This window comes from Myotis lucifugus, unplaced genomic scaffold, assembly GCF_000147115.1.
Source record: "Myotis lucifugus unplaced genomic scaffold, Myoluc2.0 scaffold_54, whole genome shotgun sequence".
Classification (NCBI taxonomy): Eukaryota; Metazoa; Chordata; class Mammalia; order Chiroptera; family Vespertilionidae; genus Myotis; species Myotis lucifugus.
Window position 1 is genome coordinate 6,015,214 of NW_005871102.1, and position 16,071 is coordinate 6,031,284.

Consider the following 16,071-nt stretch of genomic DNA (forward strand, 5'->3'; position numbering starts at 1 on the left):
GTGGAACTTGGTGCCGCCTGATTTTGGACAGGGCTTGGTGGTGGCTGACACCTAAAAGGCGTTTGGGGATTTTGCATGACACGTATGGGAATATCAGGAACCTAAAACTTTGAGAAAAGATGTTTTCTCAGAGGATGAAGGAGCCTTCTAGGAACTGACAAACAACCAAGACCCCGGCATTTGCGTTTGTTTATAGATTCTTCTCATGGGCTTCGCATTGAGTGGGGGAATGGGAAAGGGTAACACTAGGATTGGAGCGAGGGCAGGATGCTTGCTGTGTAATTTGCATCACAATGGCCCACATTATTAATATTCTGTTGTGCAAAGTGGGATGAGCCCCAGGCCCAGGAATTTTCCCAGCTCTCCTTGGAGATCCGGGCCACACTCCAGGTGAGGGAATATTCTGGACAGGAGGTAAGTTCTGAGCCTCCCTGTGGCCAACAGCTTCCACCTCTGTCAGAGGATGTGGACATCTGCAAAGTGTGGCACCCCGAAACAGGCAGCCCCAGGGACACAGCCCCAGAAAGTCTGCATACGTCAGCCTCCAGACAAGACTCCTTTACTGCCAGTGACTGCAGGCCATTGAGCCTGGGAGCTGCCTGCCTTTGAACTCCTGGTCATATCTCTGCTTTCCTTCCAGGCCCTGCCCTACGTCTGCCTTTTGATTGCCATGCTGTTCTTCATCTATGCCATCATTGGGATGCAGGTGAGCGGGGGCGCGCGTGGGGCCTGGTCAGGGAGGTGGTGCCCAGACTGTCTCTGGCTCACTGAGCACTCAGGACTGGGGTTGCGTTAAAGGGGCACGCTCCCAAGGTCTTGTTGCCATGTGACCTTGGAAATTTCCCAGGTGCAGGCTTCCCCACTCAGGTTGCCCTGGTAGGCAGGGTGGTCTGTTACAGGGGCTTCATCTGAGGTTGTGAGACCATAGTGATGACTTACAGCAGCTGGACTTCCAACAACAAACCACAGCAAAGGTGGCACCAGTGTTCTTGGCCAGAGGGTGCCCAGGAGACTAAGGAGGGGGCAGGGCTCATGCTGATCCACTGCTCAGGGTCTCAGGTATTGGAGCCAGGCCTTAAAGGTCAATGGCTGATCTCCTGGATACGGTGACACAGAATATGGCTGAGTAAAATCCTGAATGGCTGAGATTTATAACCTGAAACTCACCCGGGGGAACAGCTTGTCAGGTTCTTGGCAGCATGCCAAACCCTAGACTAGCGTTCTCAACCTGTGGGTCGCAACCCCTTTGGGGGTCGAACGACCCTTTCACAGGGGTCGCCTAAGACCATCCTGCATATCAGATATTTACATTATGATTCATAGCAGTAGCAACATTACAGTTAGGAAGTAGCAACGAAAATAATTTTATGGTTGGGTCACATCATGAGGAACTGTATTTAAAGGGCCAGAAGGCTGAGAGCCACTGCCCTAGAGCCAGGGGCCACATTCCAGCTAGTTCTTCTCAAAGGGCCATGCAGCTGGCTGGTTACACATCCTTCCCGGTTTGGGAATTGAGAAGTGGAGCTCAGGTTCCCACCCTGGATATTCCTACAGTTGCCAAAGGCCCGTCGAGCGGAAGAGGCCAAAAGGTCTCTCACAGGCAACCGTCATTCAGGGTGTGTGGGCTCCTGCCGAAAACACACAGCAGCAGCCCATGGACCTACCCGGCTGGGGACACAGGCTCTCTGCTTGTCTCGGGGACTAACTCTCTGACTTGGAGATGGGGAGACTAAGCCCCAGCACAGAACTGCAGCCAAGCGGCAGTCCCCTGCAGTCAGGCAGGCTGGCCACCTTTGGACGGGCTGCCAGCTGTCCTCTCCACAGCACCTGCCATCTGGAGCCGCTGGCCACGTCTGCCAGGCCTGCCCAGTCAGCAGCCCCCGCCGGAGCCCCTCTGAAAGGCTCTCTCTTTTTACTCCTCTCTCGCGCCTGCGCTTCTGGATTTCATTCATCTTCTAACCCCATTACTGGAGAGTTTATATGATAGAAGCCAAGTGTCAGAAAGTGTGAGACTTGGCTGAGAAGTAATGAGATCTCCTTCATGGAGGACACATCAGCAGGGGTTTAACGGTGAAGTCCGGGGCGTGGTAGAAGCTAACTCCCAGCGACCTTGAAGATTGCCTTGACGACTTCTATTAAGTCCCTTGGAACTTCCGAATATTTGGATCTCGAATTAAAATCTTCTTGAACAGCCAAATGGAACTTGATAAAATTACATTCTTTTTGGCTTATGCTGGAAAATAATTCTTACCACCTTTTTCATTTTCAAACAAAATAAACTAGAATTACACCATCTCCCATACTAACTGGTTATTAATACTACTGAAATGGTGATAATGCTGTTTACCATTACTCAACTTCCTGAGTGTGGCACGCACTGTGCTAAATGTATGTCCTTACCCTCTCTCTCCCTCTTTGTGTGTGTGTATGCGTGCACACATATGTACATACACACACGAGATAGAGCAAGAGAGAGATGCAAAGCTCTTAACTAGAAAGATTGCATCTCATATTGTCATAACAAAGCAAAGGGATCCTTACAAAGGCAGAAGGACAGTAGACAGAGCATTAGAGAGGTAACGCAACAAGATGTCTGTATGGGAAGGACTGTTACTCTGAACTTTCAAGGTCATCTTGGGAGAAGAGAGTTTGCAGAGGAATCTGAACGTGGAAGGAAGGAGTAACTTGCTGGGTCTGGAAAAGTGCTCTGGGCTGCAGGTCCTTAGAGGCGAGGCTTTCAGCCTCAGCTCCCCCGCTGGCCAGCTGTGCAAACTTGGTCAAGTGACCGAACCTCTCTGGCTTAACACCCTTAGCAGTCCCGTAGAGGAGTTGGATACACAGCTTCACAGGTCCTGCCTGGTTCTACAGGTCTGTGAGTCCAAGTGAAAGGACATAAGCCCATACGTTCAGTTGGTTTCTGATGGGTCTCAGCATCCCTTCTTTCTCCTCTGTACCAATTTGATGTACGAGATTTGGGTTAGTGACAAGGACTGAGTGAAAAGCAAAAAAAATAAAGTGGAAACAATTTGAAAGACCACCTTCACAATAAATATACATTTTTGGCTTGAAAATTTTCTTGGAGAACATTCGGTATAAGTTTATACACATACCTCATGCAAATTCTCGGCCTGCCCTCTAACCAGGTCATGATTGGAGAAGGGAGAAAGTACACGTGTATGTGGTGAATCAGGGATAAACCGTGGATTCTGAGCCAGGAGGGCAAGAGAGAGAAAGAGAGAAGGAGATGCGAACACAGGCGAGGGGTCCTGACAGCTTCCTCCTGGGGCATCCAGAATTAGATTGGATTGTTCGGGATTTTTTCAGGGCTGCTATTTGTCTGTTTGGGGGTTCTCTACCTTCTCATCTTCCTCCTTCCCACTTCCCCAGTCCTGCCTGGCCTGCCCCCTCCATTCTCCCCGAGAGACAAGTAGTATTTGGGTTTTGAAAAGCAACGTTCCGAACACATTCCCAAAGCAGGTGTCAGTGGGAGTTATCCGAGCAAAATAGCTGGGGGCAGAGCTTGTTCCTCAATTGCACATTCTGAAAACTGTTATGGGGGGAATATGTTGCATTCAGCAGCTATTAGATAAATGGAGAGATGTTAGATATAGGCTGAAATTTGTCTCAAATGGCTGGGAAAGCAACCCGTGAGCCTTCAGTTGTGCAAACGGTGATTTGCGAGACCAGACCCTGATGTCGGAAGCGCAGCTGGGAAGGGAAGTGCCTATGGAAGGGCACCTTCTCATCTGAAGAGACTTGGGTGACCGTGGCTCCGGGCACAGTGTGTTGGAGAGCTCATCCTTATTCGGTGTCTGCAGATGAAGCGCTCTGGATTTTCCCTCTTTTTTCATGTGAATTTGCCTGGTGACCACGTTCTAAGCCCAGCGACCAAGGGCAGATTAGTAAACTCGCTCGGTAGCCAGATCTGCCCAAACCTGTTGCCGTCTTCCTCTTCCGAGCGTCCGTTGTCCTGACTCTCTTCATCCCTCTGGGCCGGACTTGCTTTGTGTGAGCCCAGCCTCGGGGACGGTAGTTTACAGACAGATGGACTCTCTGGGTAGGAACACAGCCAAGGAAGACAGCGATGCCCCTCTCTGACCTAAACTGCTTGTGCACTTGAGGGCAGCGTCTTCCCAAGCCATAGTCACATCTGCAGATCCGGATGCCCCCATCAGCACTCCCCGGGCAGGCAGAGACTCTGTGATGGGTGATGTCAGTGGCAGGCACACGGTGAGTGCCATGGTGACAGGTGCCATGGAAATAAAAAGACCAAATTAGGTGTGGGAGGAACGACAGACAGGTGGAACATTTCCCAGATCTTGCCTTCTACGGTCTTCTTTTCCCTCCTGCTTATCGGGCCACGGGCACGGGGCCCACCAGCCTGTCTGGGTGTGAGTTGTCTGCTTCAGGGCGAGGCCATCAGGAGGAGCCACGCGTGTGGATGTGCCAACCCTGCATGTCCTGTCCATGCGCTGGGTGCCTCTCACAGCTCCGCCGTGCTCATTGCTTTCTGTTGTTTTCTCCTCCAGGTATTTGGAAACATAAAGTTGGATGAGGAGAGTCACATCAACCGGCACAACAACTTCCGGAGTTTCTTTGGGTCCCTCATGCTACTCTTCAGGTGCCTGGACGCGGAACTCTTGTAGCCTAGCCCTCCACCGAGGGGACAGAGTTGGTCTTCTCTTCCACTGCCTCTGCCTCTTCACTGCCCTTGCTCCGCTCCTAGCAGGATGGCAGTGGGGTGGGGGCAGCAGAGGGGTCATCTCTAACTCAGTAGTGAATTTGCAAATTGCAGCTTCAGCTAGTCCTTTGGGACTCTGAGAGGGGGAAGGCGAGGACAGTTTCCTACAGGTCAAATTCCAGTTAAGGCCTGAAACCTTGGATGGCCGGGTGTGTGGGGTCCCAGAAAGTCCCATCACGATCAGCAGAGATTCTTCCAAAAACAGGGAAGCAGTGGGTGAGGTGGCAGAACCCGAGAGAGACTCATTGGCACGCTCCATGTCTGCATGGAAAGCATGAGAGCCGCGAGTACTAGGCAAAGCCGTTGGGCCTCCGGCCAGAGGAAGGGGTGGGTGAATTGGGAGAGAAGGCCAAGGAGAGGACCGGACATGCAGACCTGCCACTAATCACCAAAATGTCTTCTGGGCTCAGGAGTGCCACAGGCGAGGCCTGGCAGGAGATAATGCTGTCGTGCCTCGGGGAGAAAGGCTGTGAGCCCGACACCACGGCGCCCTCCGGGCAGAACGAGAACGAACGCTGCGGCACCGATCTGGCCTACGTTTACTTTGTCTCCTTCATCTTCTTCTGCTCCTTCTTGGTGAGTAGCCTTGTGCCCTTAACCCGAAATGTGGCCCAGCCCTGATAAACAGTCATGAGATGTTTCCTTCGGTGGATGGTCACACACACTGCAGCCCACGCTGAGAGCCAGGGTTTTCTCAAGAGAACTCTTGGAGGTGACGGTGCTTATCGGACTCCTGGGTGGGGGGCTATCCATGGTTGAGAAGACATTTGCTGCTTCCCCAGGAAGGATGGCTGTGGGAAGGGTTGAAGGGTGGGATAGAGGTCAGTGAATAGAACAGTAAACTTCATGTTGAATCTATTGTAATCCACAGTAAATCCTTTCTCTTCTGTACCTCGGATGTTTTATAAATAAGGCCAAGAACATCTTTTCTCTCTCTCTGGAGACCTTTGAACTGTTTGAGAAAAGGTACCTTGAAAATATAAGGTGATAGCATTAATAAGAGTAGAGTGGTGACAATCCTACAGTATAATGGATGCAATTCTCTTACGTCATGACTAGTGGCCCCAGTGCATGAATTTGTGCACAGGTAGGGTTCGGCTGGCTTGCCCCAATGGGGGCCGGTCGGGGCTGGGCCGGCTGGGAGGGGGTGGGGGCGCCGCTGGAGGTTTGCCCGCCGGCCCCACCCCTGATTAGGGTGGGGGAGCTGATCGGGGGTGGGGCTGGCCGGGGGGAGGGGCCTCAAGAGATTTGGGGGGCCCATCGGGGCCCCGATCCAGCTAGTTGGCCACTGCAGTGCGTGTCATAGCAACCGGTCATTCTGGTCATTCCAATCGTTCTGGTTGCTTGACTTTTATATATATATAGATGTTTAGTGACAGTGGCCAGCTTGACATGAGAGGATCTAATCGCTTCAGGTATTAGTGAACATTGAGTGATATCTGTGGAGCACACCTGCTTACAAAATAGTGAGGGGCCCAAGTGCCCCTTCATTCTTTCATCCAGAAATCTCTGTGCTGCATAATCTGACCAGTGGGGATAAACAGGATGATGATTGAGGTGCCCCTCCTAAATCAGTGACGGCCAGTCCTGTGTTTGTGGCCACCCTGACATCCCTTAGCTCAGCTTCGGTGCTAATGCCACTGACTGTACAAGAATCAAAAGCTCAAGCAATTCCCTGGGAAAGTGGGCAGTTTCATAGCCGGACATCCCAAAGTGAATGAATTGTCTCTCATCCAGCCATTTCTGCCTCTAACGTGATCCTCGGGGGACATGCCACCTGTCCATCTCTCGGGTGTGGGGAAGCAGCTTGCAGCTAGACCAAGGGGGACTGGGAGGGGACAGATAGAGAGTGAACTGACTGCCACGTTAGCAGCCCACATTGAGTTCTGGGCTTTGCTGCTACTGTAGCTTCTGTGGGACGGGAGGGAAAGGACTTGATAATGAGAGAGTTATTTAGTGAGCAGATGCATGTGTTTCAGTAAACTCCCTGCGGGAGATTTTAAAAAGAAAAACAAAACAGTATCCCATTTAGAAATATGGAAGTGGAACGTCTAATGGAAATAACTGAAAAGCAATTTTGAATGATATTGGAGTTTTAAGTTGATTCATTCACATATTCAGCACATTTGTACTGAGTGGTCATTAAAAGGTGAGGCACTGGCTGTACCAGAACTGAAAACTAAAGCAATGCCCTGGAAAGGTGGGCGGTTTCCTGGGTGGAGTAGAGCTCGGTGAATAGAGCAGTGAACTTCAGGTTAAATCTGTTGTAACCCCCGGTAAATCCTTTCTCTTCTGTGCCTCCAATGTTTTATAAGTTGATTCACTCACATGGTCAGCACATTTGTACTGAGTGTCATTAAAAGGCTAGGCACTGGGGTCAAGCTGTCACGGTCCCTCCATCGAAGGCTGAAAGGCATACAGGGGTCTCAGCGCTTAGATGGGGTGAAATGGGGCGTGTAGAAGGACCTGTAGACATCACAGTTTTATCCTACATGGTGTAAATGTTTAATAATAAATATTTAAAAGAAACCAGAGATATAACTGGAAAATTCATTAGCGACTCTAAAGGCACTGGTAGAATTTTGAGATGGAGGGTGCTGCATAATTCACGCTACTTTTATTTTTAAATTCACGCTGTATTCAGTCTGAGAGGATCCGCTTTCAAATATCATCCCCGGAGGAGAGTGACTTTGTGACCTTGGGCGAGTCGCACAGCTTCTCAGCCCCACGCAGCCACCCGGAGGGATGTACGGGTGGGCGGGATGTGCCGGGCCGTGCGCTTAGAGCCAAGGATGCCAGTGTGTGTGGGAAGCACTGGGTCCTGGAAGGGCTGATACAATGAAAGCTGCCACATGAAAACGTAGGGCAAGCATTAAAACAAAGAATAGGTGTGAATGTGCACACCATTATACAAGACTATAGGCAAAAGTAAAGCAATAATAAATACCTAAGAGTGTTTGTTACCATGAATAATAGGTACCAAGAAAGGAGTGTACAAGATGTGTGGATACGTGGAAAACCCTCTGTAACCCACGCAGCCATTGCATATATATTCAGTGCCCCACTGAACCAGATGAACTAGGAATAGGCAAGGGGTGGGTCCCCAAAAGAGCAGACGTACAGTCAACGGGTTCTAGGCAGCCAAGAATCAACAAAACAAGTGCTGTTCACTGTGGCCATCTAGTCCTGTCCCTTCCCCTTCCTTGAACTGACCAGTTTAGGCTACTATCCTGCCACTGGCTTGGTTCAGGGATGGCTACTCCTCAACACTGCTCCTGAGGGTCCTCTCTGCACACAGCTATCCCCTGGTCTCTCTCCTAGTTTGCCCCCCTTCAGTAATTCCTATTGCCTGCTGCCTAATCTAGACCAGGGGTAGGCATACTGCAGCCCATAGGCCAGGGGTGGGCAAACTTTTTGACTCGAGGGCCACAATGGGTTCTTAAACTGGACCGGAGGGCCGGAACAAAAGCATGGATGGAGTGTTTGTGTGAACTAATATAAATTCAAAGTAAACATCATTACATAAAAGGGTACGGTCTTTTTTTTTTCAGTTTTATTCATTTCAAACGGGCCGTAGTTTGCCCACGGCTGCCATAGGCCAAACCCTGTTTACCACCTGCATTTGTAAAACACAATGGCTTTTTCATTCTTAAATGGTAGAGAAAAATAATCAAAAGATGAATAGTATTTCATGTCATGAAAATTATATGAAATTCAAATTTTGTTACCACTGTCACCTGCAGATGCTACTTTCCTAGCTCTTGGGGAAAATCTGTAACATTTGTATATTTGCAATATGTCGCAGTCTTGACTAAATACTAAGTCTTTAAGAATACTCAAGTGACAACCTCTAGTGAGTGTCCGCGTGCTTTAAGCAGTGTGTTAGGCATGGGACTAGAACCCCGGGGTAAAATAGGAACTTTCTTACCCCCACCCCCTGCACCTGGGTGTCTCTTTGGAATACAGGGGGTGGACAATAAATGTTGTTGAGCAAGCAAGTGGGAGAACAGGGTCTTAGAAGCCACTCAGGAGCCAAGAATAGCTTCATGTCGGCATGCAGTAAGCCATGGTGTGGGCTCTGAGAGGTCTCACCAGTTCTGTTGGCTCCTTTGGTGGAGCAAGGGTGGGGGAGGGGCTGGACGGGAGAGTAGGCGTCAGGCCTTGGCTTTCTCCAGCCTTGGAGCATGTTGTCACTGCTGCTACAACAACAGTTAAATAAATGGAACAGATAACAATGCTTTGCAAATAGAAAACTGAAATAATGCTGTTCGCACAACGAAATGTGTGGCACAGATAACAAATGCAACGCATTTAGCAAGATCAACAGGCTTTGGTCGGGGCCTTCAGCCTTACAAACTTCAGAATTATCGATTGGCCTTGAAGCCTGTTTTTCTGCTTTGAGGTTCCCCTAACTTTTCTTCCCTCCCCTCGTGCCCTCCAGATGCTCAACCTGTTCGTGGCCGTCATCATGGACAACTTCGAGTACCTGACCCGGGACTCGTCCATCCTGGGACCTCACCACTTGGATGAGTTTGTTCGTGTCTGGGCAGAATACGACAGAGCTGCATGGTGAGTAGGCCGCTCGGCCACCCCACTGGGGCCTGTATGAGGGGTTGCCAAGTTCTCAAGGAAGAGGTTGGCATTAGAGCCACCCAAATGCTTGCCTGTTACAGGAGGAGAGGGCACTCCTCTTGGCTGTGGCCTGTTGGAGAGGCCGGGTCCTCAGCGTGGCTCTGGTATCAGACGTAGCTTTTCTCTGTCCCTTTCCCTCTCTTCCCTTCGGTGACAGGCTGTCCCTTTCTTTGCCAATCTCATCACACTGTCTGTTCCTCAGAGTGTGTGGGTTCAATCCCCAGAGGAGCTTCTTTTCCTGCCTAATGGTTGAGTCATCACCAGGGTTGACCAGGGTTTTCTGGGCCAATCGGACGTCTGGCCACCACGGTCAGTGACAGGAGTGATCCATGCCTCTCATCCCTCTCGAAAGGTCCAGTGTGAGAAAACGGAAGGTGTACACAAAAGCAAGCAGGCTGCCCTTCCGACTGATCCCTTGTGGATTCTATTGCATGAAACTGAGTTAAATGTCGGGAGCTTGTGGGGATACCTCCCATTCTCTTTCACTGTCCAGGAGTTCTTCGGCGATGTCATGCCCTCTGGCTTTGGAGCAGGGTTGGCGACGCCCGCCCAGGGTCTAGATGGGGCCCAATGCCGGTTTCCCAGCCATGCTCACCCGTTTGTGGGTTGCCCGAGGCTGCTGTCGCACTACAAGGCAGGCTTGAGTGGTTATGACAGAGACGGTATAGCCCTCAAATTCAATACTATTTCCTCTGTGAGCCTTTACAGAAAAGGTTTGCCCATCCCTGCTTTAGAGTTCAAGGGCAACCTTTGGGCCCTCGTGGCTGAAGACGGGTGAGAGTTCTGTGAGTGCTCACTCCCCAGGCTCTTTCCTGTCCCATGTCATCTTCACTTTGGGGACTTAATCTCACCAGTCTATCCTCTCTGGGCCCCCTCTGAAAATGCCACAAGGAATGACATCCTTCGCAGGAACGGGCCATGTCGCTTCCACCTGGAACCCCTTCCCCATCTGAGCCTCTTCCCCAAATCTGTCCTTCCCTAAGACTGTTGAACTTGGGTCACTGTTACAGGTTAGAACTGTGAATCAGAAGTCCGCGTCTCCTCAGCAATTAGTAGTGACTTCGGGCACAGCGTTCTCTAAGTCCATTCCTGTTCCAATGGCTGAGCAGTGGCTTTTACCTTCTGAGCTTACTTTCTAGTAGTCGGCTGATTAGAAAGCCCAGGGCAGGGTGTTGGAGGGGAATGCAGCCAGGCCTGCATCTGTCAGCTCCGTGGCCTTGGACAAGGCCCTTACCCACTCAGAGTGTCCTCCCCTGTAAAATGGTGATAATGATACCAGCCTCGAAGGCTGGTTGTGCATAACTGTTACTATCATTGGCAATAACCATGTAGGAAAGTGACTGGAAAGTGTGGACTATCGATCTGTAAAGCATGGATGGCCATCGGATTGGGAGCCTGAGCCACTAGCAAAGGCAGTCACTGCCCACCTGGCCTCCCTCAGCCGGCCTTGGCTCTCAGAAACCCCAGCTCCCTGTGGATTCACATGATCTCGCGACCCAGATGCCCTGTCCATTAAACCTGTCCCTCCCCACTCATTCCAACTGCTGGGAGGAAACAATGCCATGAGGACTACTCCTGAGACTTAGATGCATGAGCTGTGAGAGAGCAAACAGGAAAAAGAAAACCTCTTCTGTCTGCTTTGAGATTCATGGCGTTGATATGTTCTGGTTAGAGTTTCATTGGCCTTGTCTATGAGATGAGGGCGGAGGGACTGACAAAGATAGAGTGAGTCAGTGTCTTCAAAGAGAAGGCTGCTACGGGTTCCAGAGACCATCAGCCTCTAGATAGCAGAACCAACCATCCACAGTAAGGAAAACAGATGGACAGATTAACCTCCTCTCAAGGACTGATGAGCTGCTCTTTGGAAGAGGAGGATGAATCAACACCAAAATCAAGACCCGGCAGAAAGAGCGGAGCTGGGGCAAAGGCCCAGTCTCCACGCGGCTGCTGGGAGGCCTGGCGCTCGGAGGCGGAGCCGCTGATCACACCAGGATGTGTCCAGACCCCTGGCTGTTGCTTTCTTGTCCTGGCCTACGGATCAGATGCTTTAGCCACTGAAAACGAATCAACTGTTGATTCTGTGCTTTTTACAGGAAGCATAACTCTGCAGCAGGCTCGTGGGGACGGGGGTTGGTAAGACAGGCCTCATAGTTCCTGGAATTCTGACTGGATCAGACCGAGCTGCCTGTGAGCTGGGCAGTGGCGTGGAGCAGGGGACAGGGCTGTTGTCTGAGCACCGCTCTGGGCAGGCTCCCCGAGGGGCGGGGGGTGGGGAGGGAGCTTGCCCAGCTCAAGACAAATCTGCCAGAGAGAGCAGCACAGCCCTTTGCAGCGTCCCTCGTGCCAACTGTGCTCCTTGCTAATTAGCTAATGGGCAATGTGTGTCTCGCAGACGCGGACTTCCTCGCCGCCCGACACGTGGGCCTGAGGAGCTGGCTGTTGGCCGTGACTGTGAAAAACAAACAGTTCTGCCGTCCACTTCACGGCAGCCGCGCTTGACAGCGGTCAGAGCAGTGGTGAAGCGGCAGGCTGTGTTCCTCCAGGCCTCGCTCGAGCCAGGGCCCATTTCCTGCATCTGGCCAGGTGTGGGCCGCATGGATAGGTATCGTCGGGCTCGATTGCCGTGGGAAATTGGGGGCAGTGCAGGTTGCAAGGCGATGCCTCTCTGGTGCCCACTGTGCTCAGTCTCCTGGCCCGGCTGTGCCCGGCCCGGAAAGGAGAGCTGCTCTTCCTCTTCCGGCCACGCCCTCCGTGGCTAAGCTGTCGTTTCTTTCCCGCCTTCTCTGAGTGCCCTATTAACCCACTTCTGCTTCCTTTTCAGTGGCAGGATCCCGTATAAGGATATGTACAAATTAGTGCGGGTCATCTCGCCGCCTCTGGGCCTGGGAGAGAACTGCCCCTACAGGGTGGCTTGCAAGGTTTGCCTCCCAGTCCCCAGCCACGCCTGACGATGGGGTGCCACCCGGACCCCCCTCTCTGTTCCGCTCCACCCCCACCCACCACCGCGCCACCTCAGGGAACCTTCATGTTGCTTTCCTTTGAGTTTAAAGAGGTCCAACCCTCCCAGAACCAGCAGCTGTTACACTGGGGAAAGGGGCACGGTTGGAGGGGAGGGGAAGCAGGAAAAGGAAGAGCTGAGGGCTTAATAACGAAGGCCGTTTTGACCTCTCACTTTCTTCTTCACCTCCATGCACTCATTGGTGGGTGGACACACACACCCTTCCCACTCCCCTGTAATCTGCACATTTAACCAGAGAATGCAGAAACCTTTTTGTAAAAAGCAGAGAGTTCTGGTCTCCCCTCACTGGAGACAGACACGCCTCCTTTTAGCAAAGTAGCATCATGGTCCCATATATAATGTCCCCAGGTGTGATTCCAGTCACTCTACCTCTGCCCGCCCTCTGGCACCTGGACAGTTATAAAAGCTATAGGAAGGAGAGGTGGTGAGAAACAATGAAGAATTAGGGCAAGAGGTGAGAGGAGGTCAACAGGGATCGCTTTGGGGGCGTGTGGAAGAATTCAGTAGCTCAGAGGGGCCAGGAAGGTCACAGTAGAGGGCAGTGGGCTCCTGAGCACATGTCCTGCCATAGGGGCGGGGGGAGGGGGTCTGTTGTTTGTGAAGCCAAGGACATACATGTTCAGGGGCATCCAGGACCTCCCTCTGCCAGACCCTGGGAGCTCACATCCCAGTGGCTCTGCCCAGCTGCACCCAAGGCCTAGCCCGCTAGATAAGGAAGCCTCGCTGGGTGCAGAGGGGAGCGGGGCTCCCTGGGGCACAGCACAGCCCAGAGGGGAGGCTGGAAGAGGACGCAGGCCCAGGAAGGTGAGGCCCCGGGCGACAGGCAGGAGCTGGCTGGGGATGGTGACACAGTGATTCCCATACTCGGGAGGCCCAACAGCTGCCTCTGCTGAGACTCTTTAAACTTGACCCTGGTGCCACCTGCTGCCGCATGATGGGAGAGTGGGAGGGCAGCATGGCATGCAGGTGCTCTTCCTCCACCTGGCTTTGTCCTTCTGCCTCCAGCGTGCCATCGCCCTGGACGTGCTGGCGAGACAAGGGCACTCCCCCCACGGGGCCAGGTGGAAGCAACGGCGACCCCGGCAGCAGCCACAGCCCACCACTGCCACGGCGCCGCCTCCGCTGCACACCAGGCACAGAGGGATACACAGCGCCCCGCCCGTGGGTTCGGAGCAGGAGAGAAGGCCGGGAAATTCTGACCCACGGCCGGAGCGCCGTCTATCCGGTTTATACCACGCGCACACAGCCCTGGGAATGGAGACAGGCTTGTGTTGTACGGGACGAAGGCGTGGCCAGGGGAGTAGGGTGATGCTAGGCCAGGAGGAGCGGACAGGCGAGTCCCGTGGCGGTGCCACTAGCGTTCCCGGGTCTGTGTGGGGCTGATATAAACCCGCACCAGGATGGAGTCACCTGTACGATTTGCCTTGATTAACAGGTTTCCTATTCTTTTCCTGTTTGTCCGTTCCGTTTTGTTTTCCTCTCCTGTTCCGTATGATCTGTCTGTCTGTGTTGGCTCTTCTGGGAATGCCTGTTCTCCCCCCCACCCCCCGTCTGCATCCTTCCCCCACTTCCTTTCCCTGCCACCTGCCGCCCCTCCCTGAGCAGTGGCCGCATCCATTACACTGAGATGTATGAAATGCTGACTCTCATGTCACCACCGCTAGGCCTCGGCAAGAGATGTCCCTCCAAAGTGGCCTATAAGGTAGACCACCCCTTCCTTTGTTCTGGGCTAGCGACCAACCCACAATGGGGTCCAGCTGTGGGGAGGCCAGGCCGTGGGGAGGCAGCGGGGCTCGGGAGGCGGAGGAGGGAAAAGGTGATGAGACGGAAGGGTCAGGAAGGTCCAAGGAAGGATGCCGTCCCGAAATGACACAGCAGGGGGTTTGCAGTGCTGGTCACCGTGGGCTTTGTTCCGTGTCATCTGTGTTTAACCACAAGTGTGTGGCTTCCTGTGAGTGGCTTCCTACGAGGGGAGCGTTGAGTAGTGTGTTTGCTTTTAAGAGGAGGCAGAGTGGTGGCCCACAGGACACCTACCCACAGAGCTGTCCGAGCAGATAGAAAAGGAGCACCTTCCATCAGAGAAGCTAAGGAAATAGTGCAGAAATGGCTCTCACCATGGCTCAAAGAGAAATGTTGCAGGAGAGAGGAAAACTTTTAACCAAGTTCTTCCTCCCTGATGTGGAACGGGGCTGCGGCCTGGTTCCTTCGAGGTCACATGAAGGAGGCACCTGACTCTACCCCGGGACCCCCGACACGGGATGCCGCTCCCTTTGCCCACCAGCCCCGCCGCCCACTTCTCTGGGCGACACAATGGGAAGGGGGACCGAGGGCCGAGTTGCCTTCAGGATTAGATTTCCCTTCTGGGCATGACTGAGTTTGGGGGCCTGGCCCTGCAGTTGTGGGGGGGATACCCCCCGGTTTGCATAGAGCAGCATTGTCCATTGGGAATCACCTGCCCTTCTGGAACTCATAGCTTTGAGGCCTGAGTTTTTTTCCTCCACAATTAGGAATAGTTACTACTAATCCCCCTTCGGTGTTGAGACTGACCCAGAACACTGAGCTCTTTCGTGCACCTGGGGCTCCACAGCGATGTTGCCACTTTTCTAGATGCTTAAGGAAGTGGAGAGAGATGAAACTCAGATTCAAACAAGAAACTGGCCTGAGGAGACACCATGTCTGTGGAATCACATTACATGAAATGTCCCCATGGAGTCTGAGAGGCCCCGCCTTGGGAAGAGACACATCCCTCCCTGCTAGGCTGGTGGACCTTCTCCTGCTTCTCCAAGTGGTAGCGGTCCAGAGAGGATCTCATTGGAACGGAGCCCTTAGGGACCCTCATCCACCCCAGCACATGGCTCCTTGTGCACAGCTGAGGGGCTGGCATCCTTCTAGCTCATGATGGCCACATTCCAAAATGCCAGATGGCAGAATGTGGCCCTGAGTTCTTCGAAGTTTGGGGATGAAGCTTGGTAAGAGAAGACGTGTTGGGATTGGAGGAAACATTGAAAGAATTCCTAAAGCAAGATACTCTCTGGAAAGTGGATTTGGCCATTTCAGTGTGATCCCTTCCTTTGGGCGAGGGGAACACGGCCTGCCCACTCTGCTCCTGCCTCGTTCACCCTCCTCTCATGCTCTCTCCGCTGCGCCCCACCCCTCTCACCTGACCGTGTTTGTCTCTGCCCTTTCCCATCCTGCTCCACCTCATCCATTGGATAAGCTGGACTTCTGCATGTTCAGTCATGTGCTGGCAAATTCCATCTCTTAAAGACTCAAAAAGGGGGCATCAGGATGTCTCTTCAAGTCAGATAAGCAAAGCAAAATCTCCCCCTCCCTGTCTTTCCGTCTGAGCTTTGGGAGTGTTCACAGGACACGCGGAAATACAGAGCAACCTTGACAGGGAATGGAGCCCCCTCCCAGAGCTGACTCCGTTCCCTGAGCCTAGAAATCACTTCCCGTCCCTATGGAAGACATTCTTAGGACTGTGGGAGTCCTACAGAATGACCAGTCCCCTTCCCTTGGATTTTGGCATCATTTGGGGGGGGTGGGTGTTGGGCACAAAACAGCAGCAATGAGCCTCCAATGCGAAGTAGGGAGAGTAGGGTCGGGAGAGGTGGGATCCTTGCCCTTCTTTTTTGTCTCTGCATTTGACTCTGCACTTGTCTTCCCCTCTCACCAAGGT

General features: G+C 52.6%; 1 protein-coding gene across 1 annotated transcript in view; it reads left to right on the forward strand.

The window, feature by feature from the left end:
• Positions 1-16,071, forward strand: part of CACNA1E (calcium voltage-gated channel subunit alpha1 E) — a 259,356-nt gene that overhangs the window by 230,214 nt on the left and 13,071 nt on the right. The window contains 5 exon segments of the mRNA XM_023753932.1: positions 641-706; positions 4,530-4,621; positions 5,152-5,317; positions 9,183-9,310; positions 13,998-14,094. Coding sequence (XP_023609700.1) covers positions 641-706; positions 4,530-4,621; positions 5,152-5,317; positions 9,183-9,310; positions 13,998-14,094 — 549 coding nt within the window.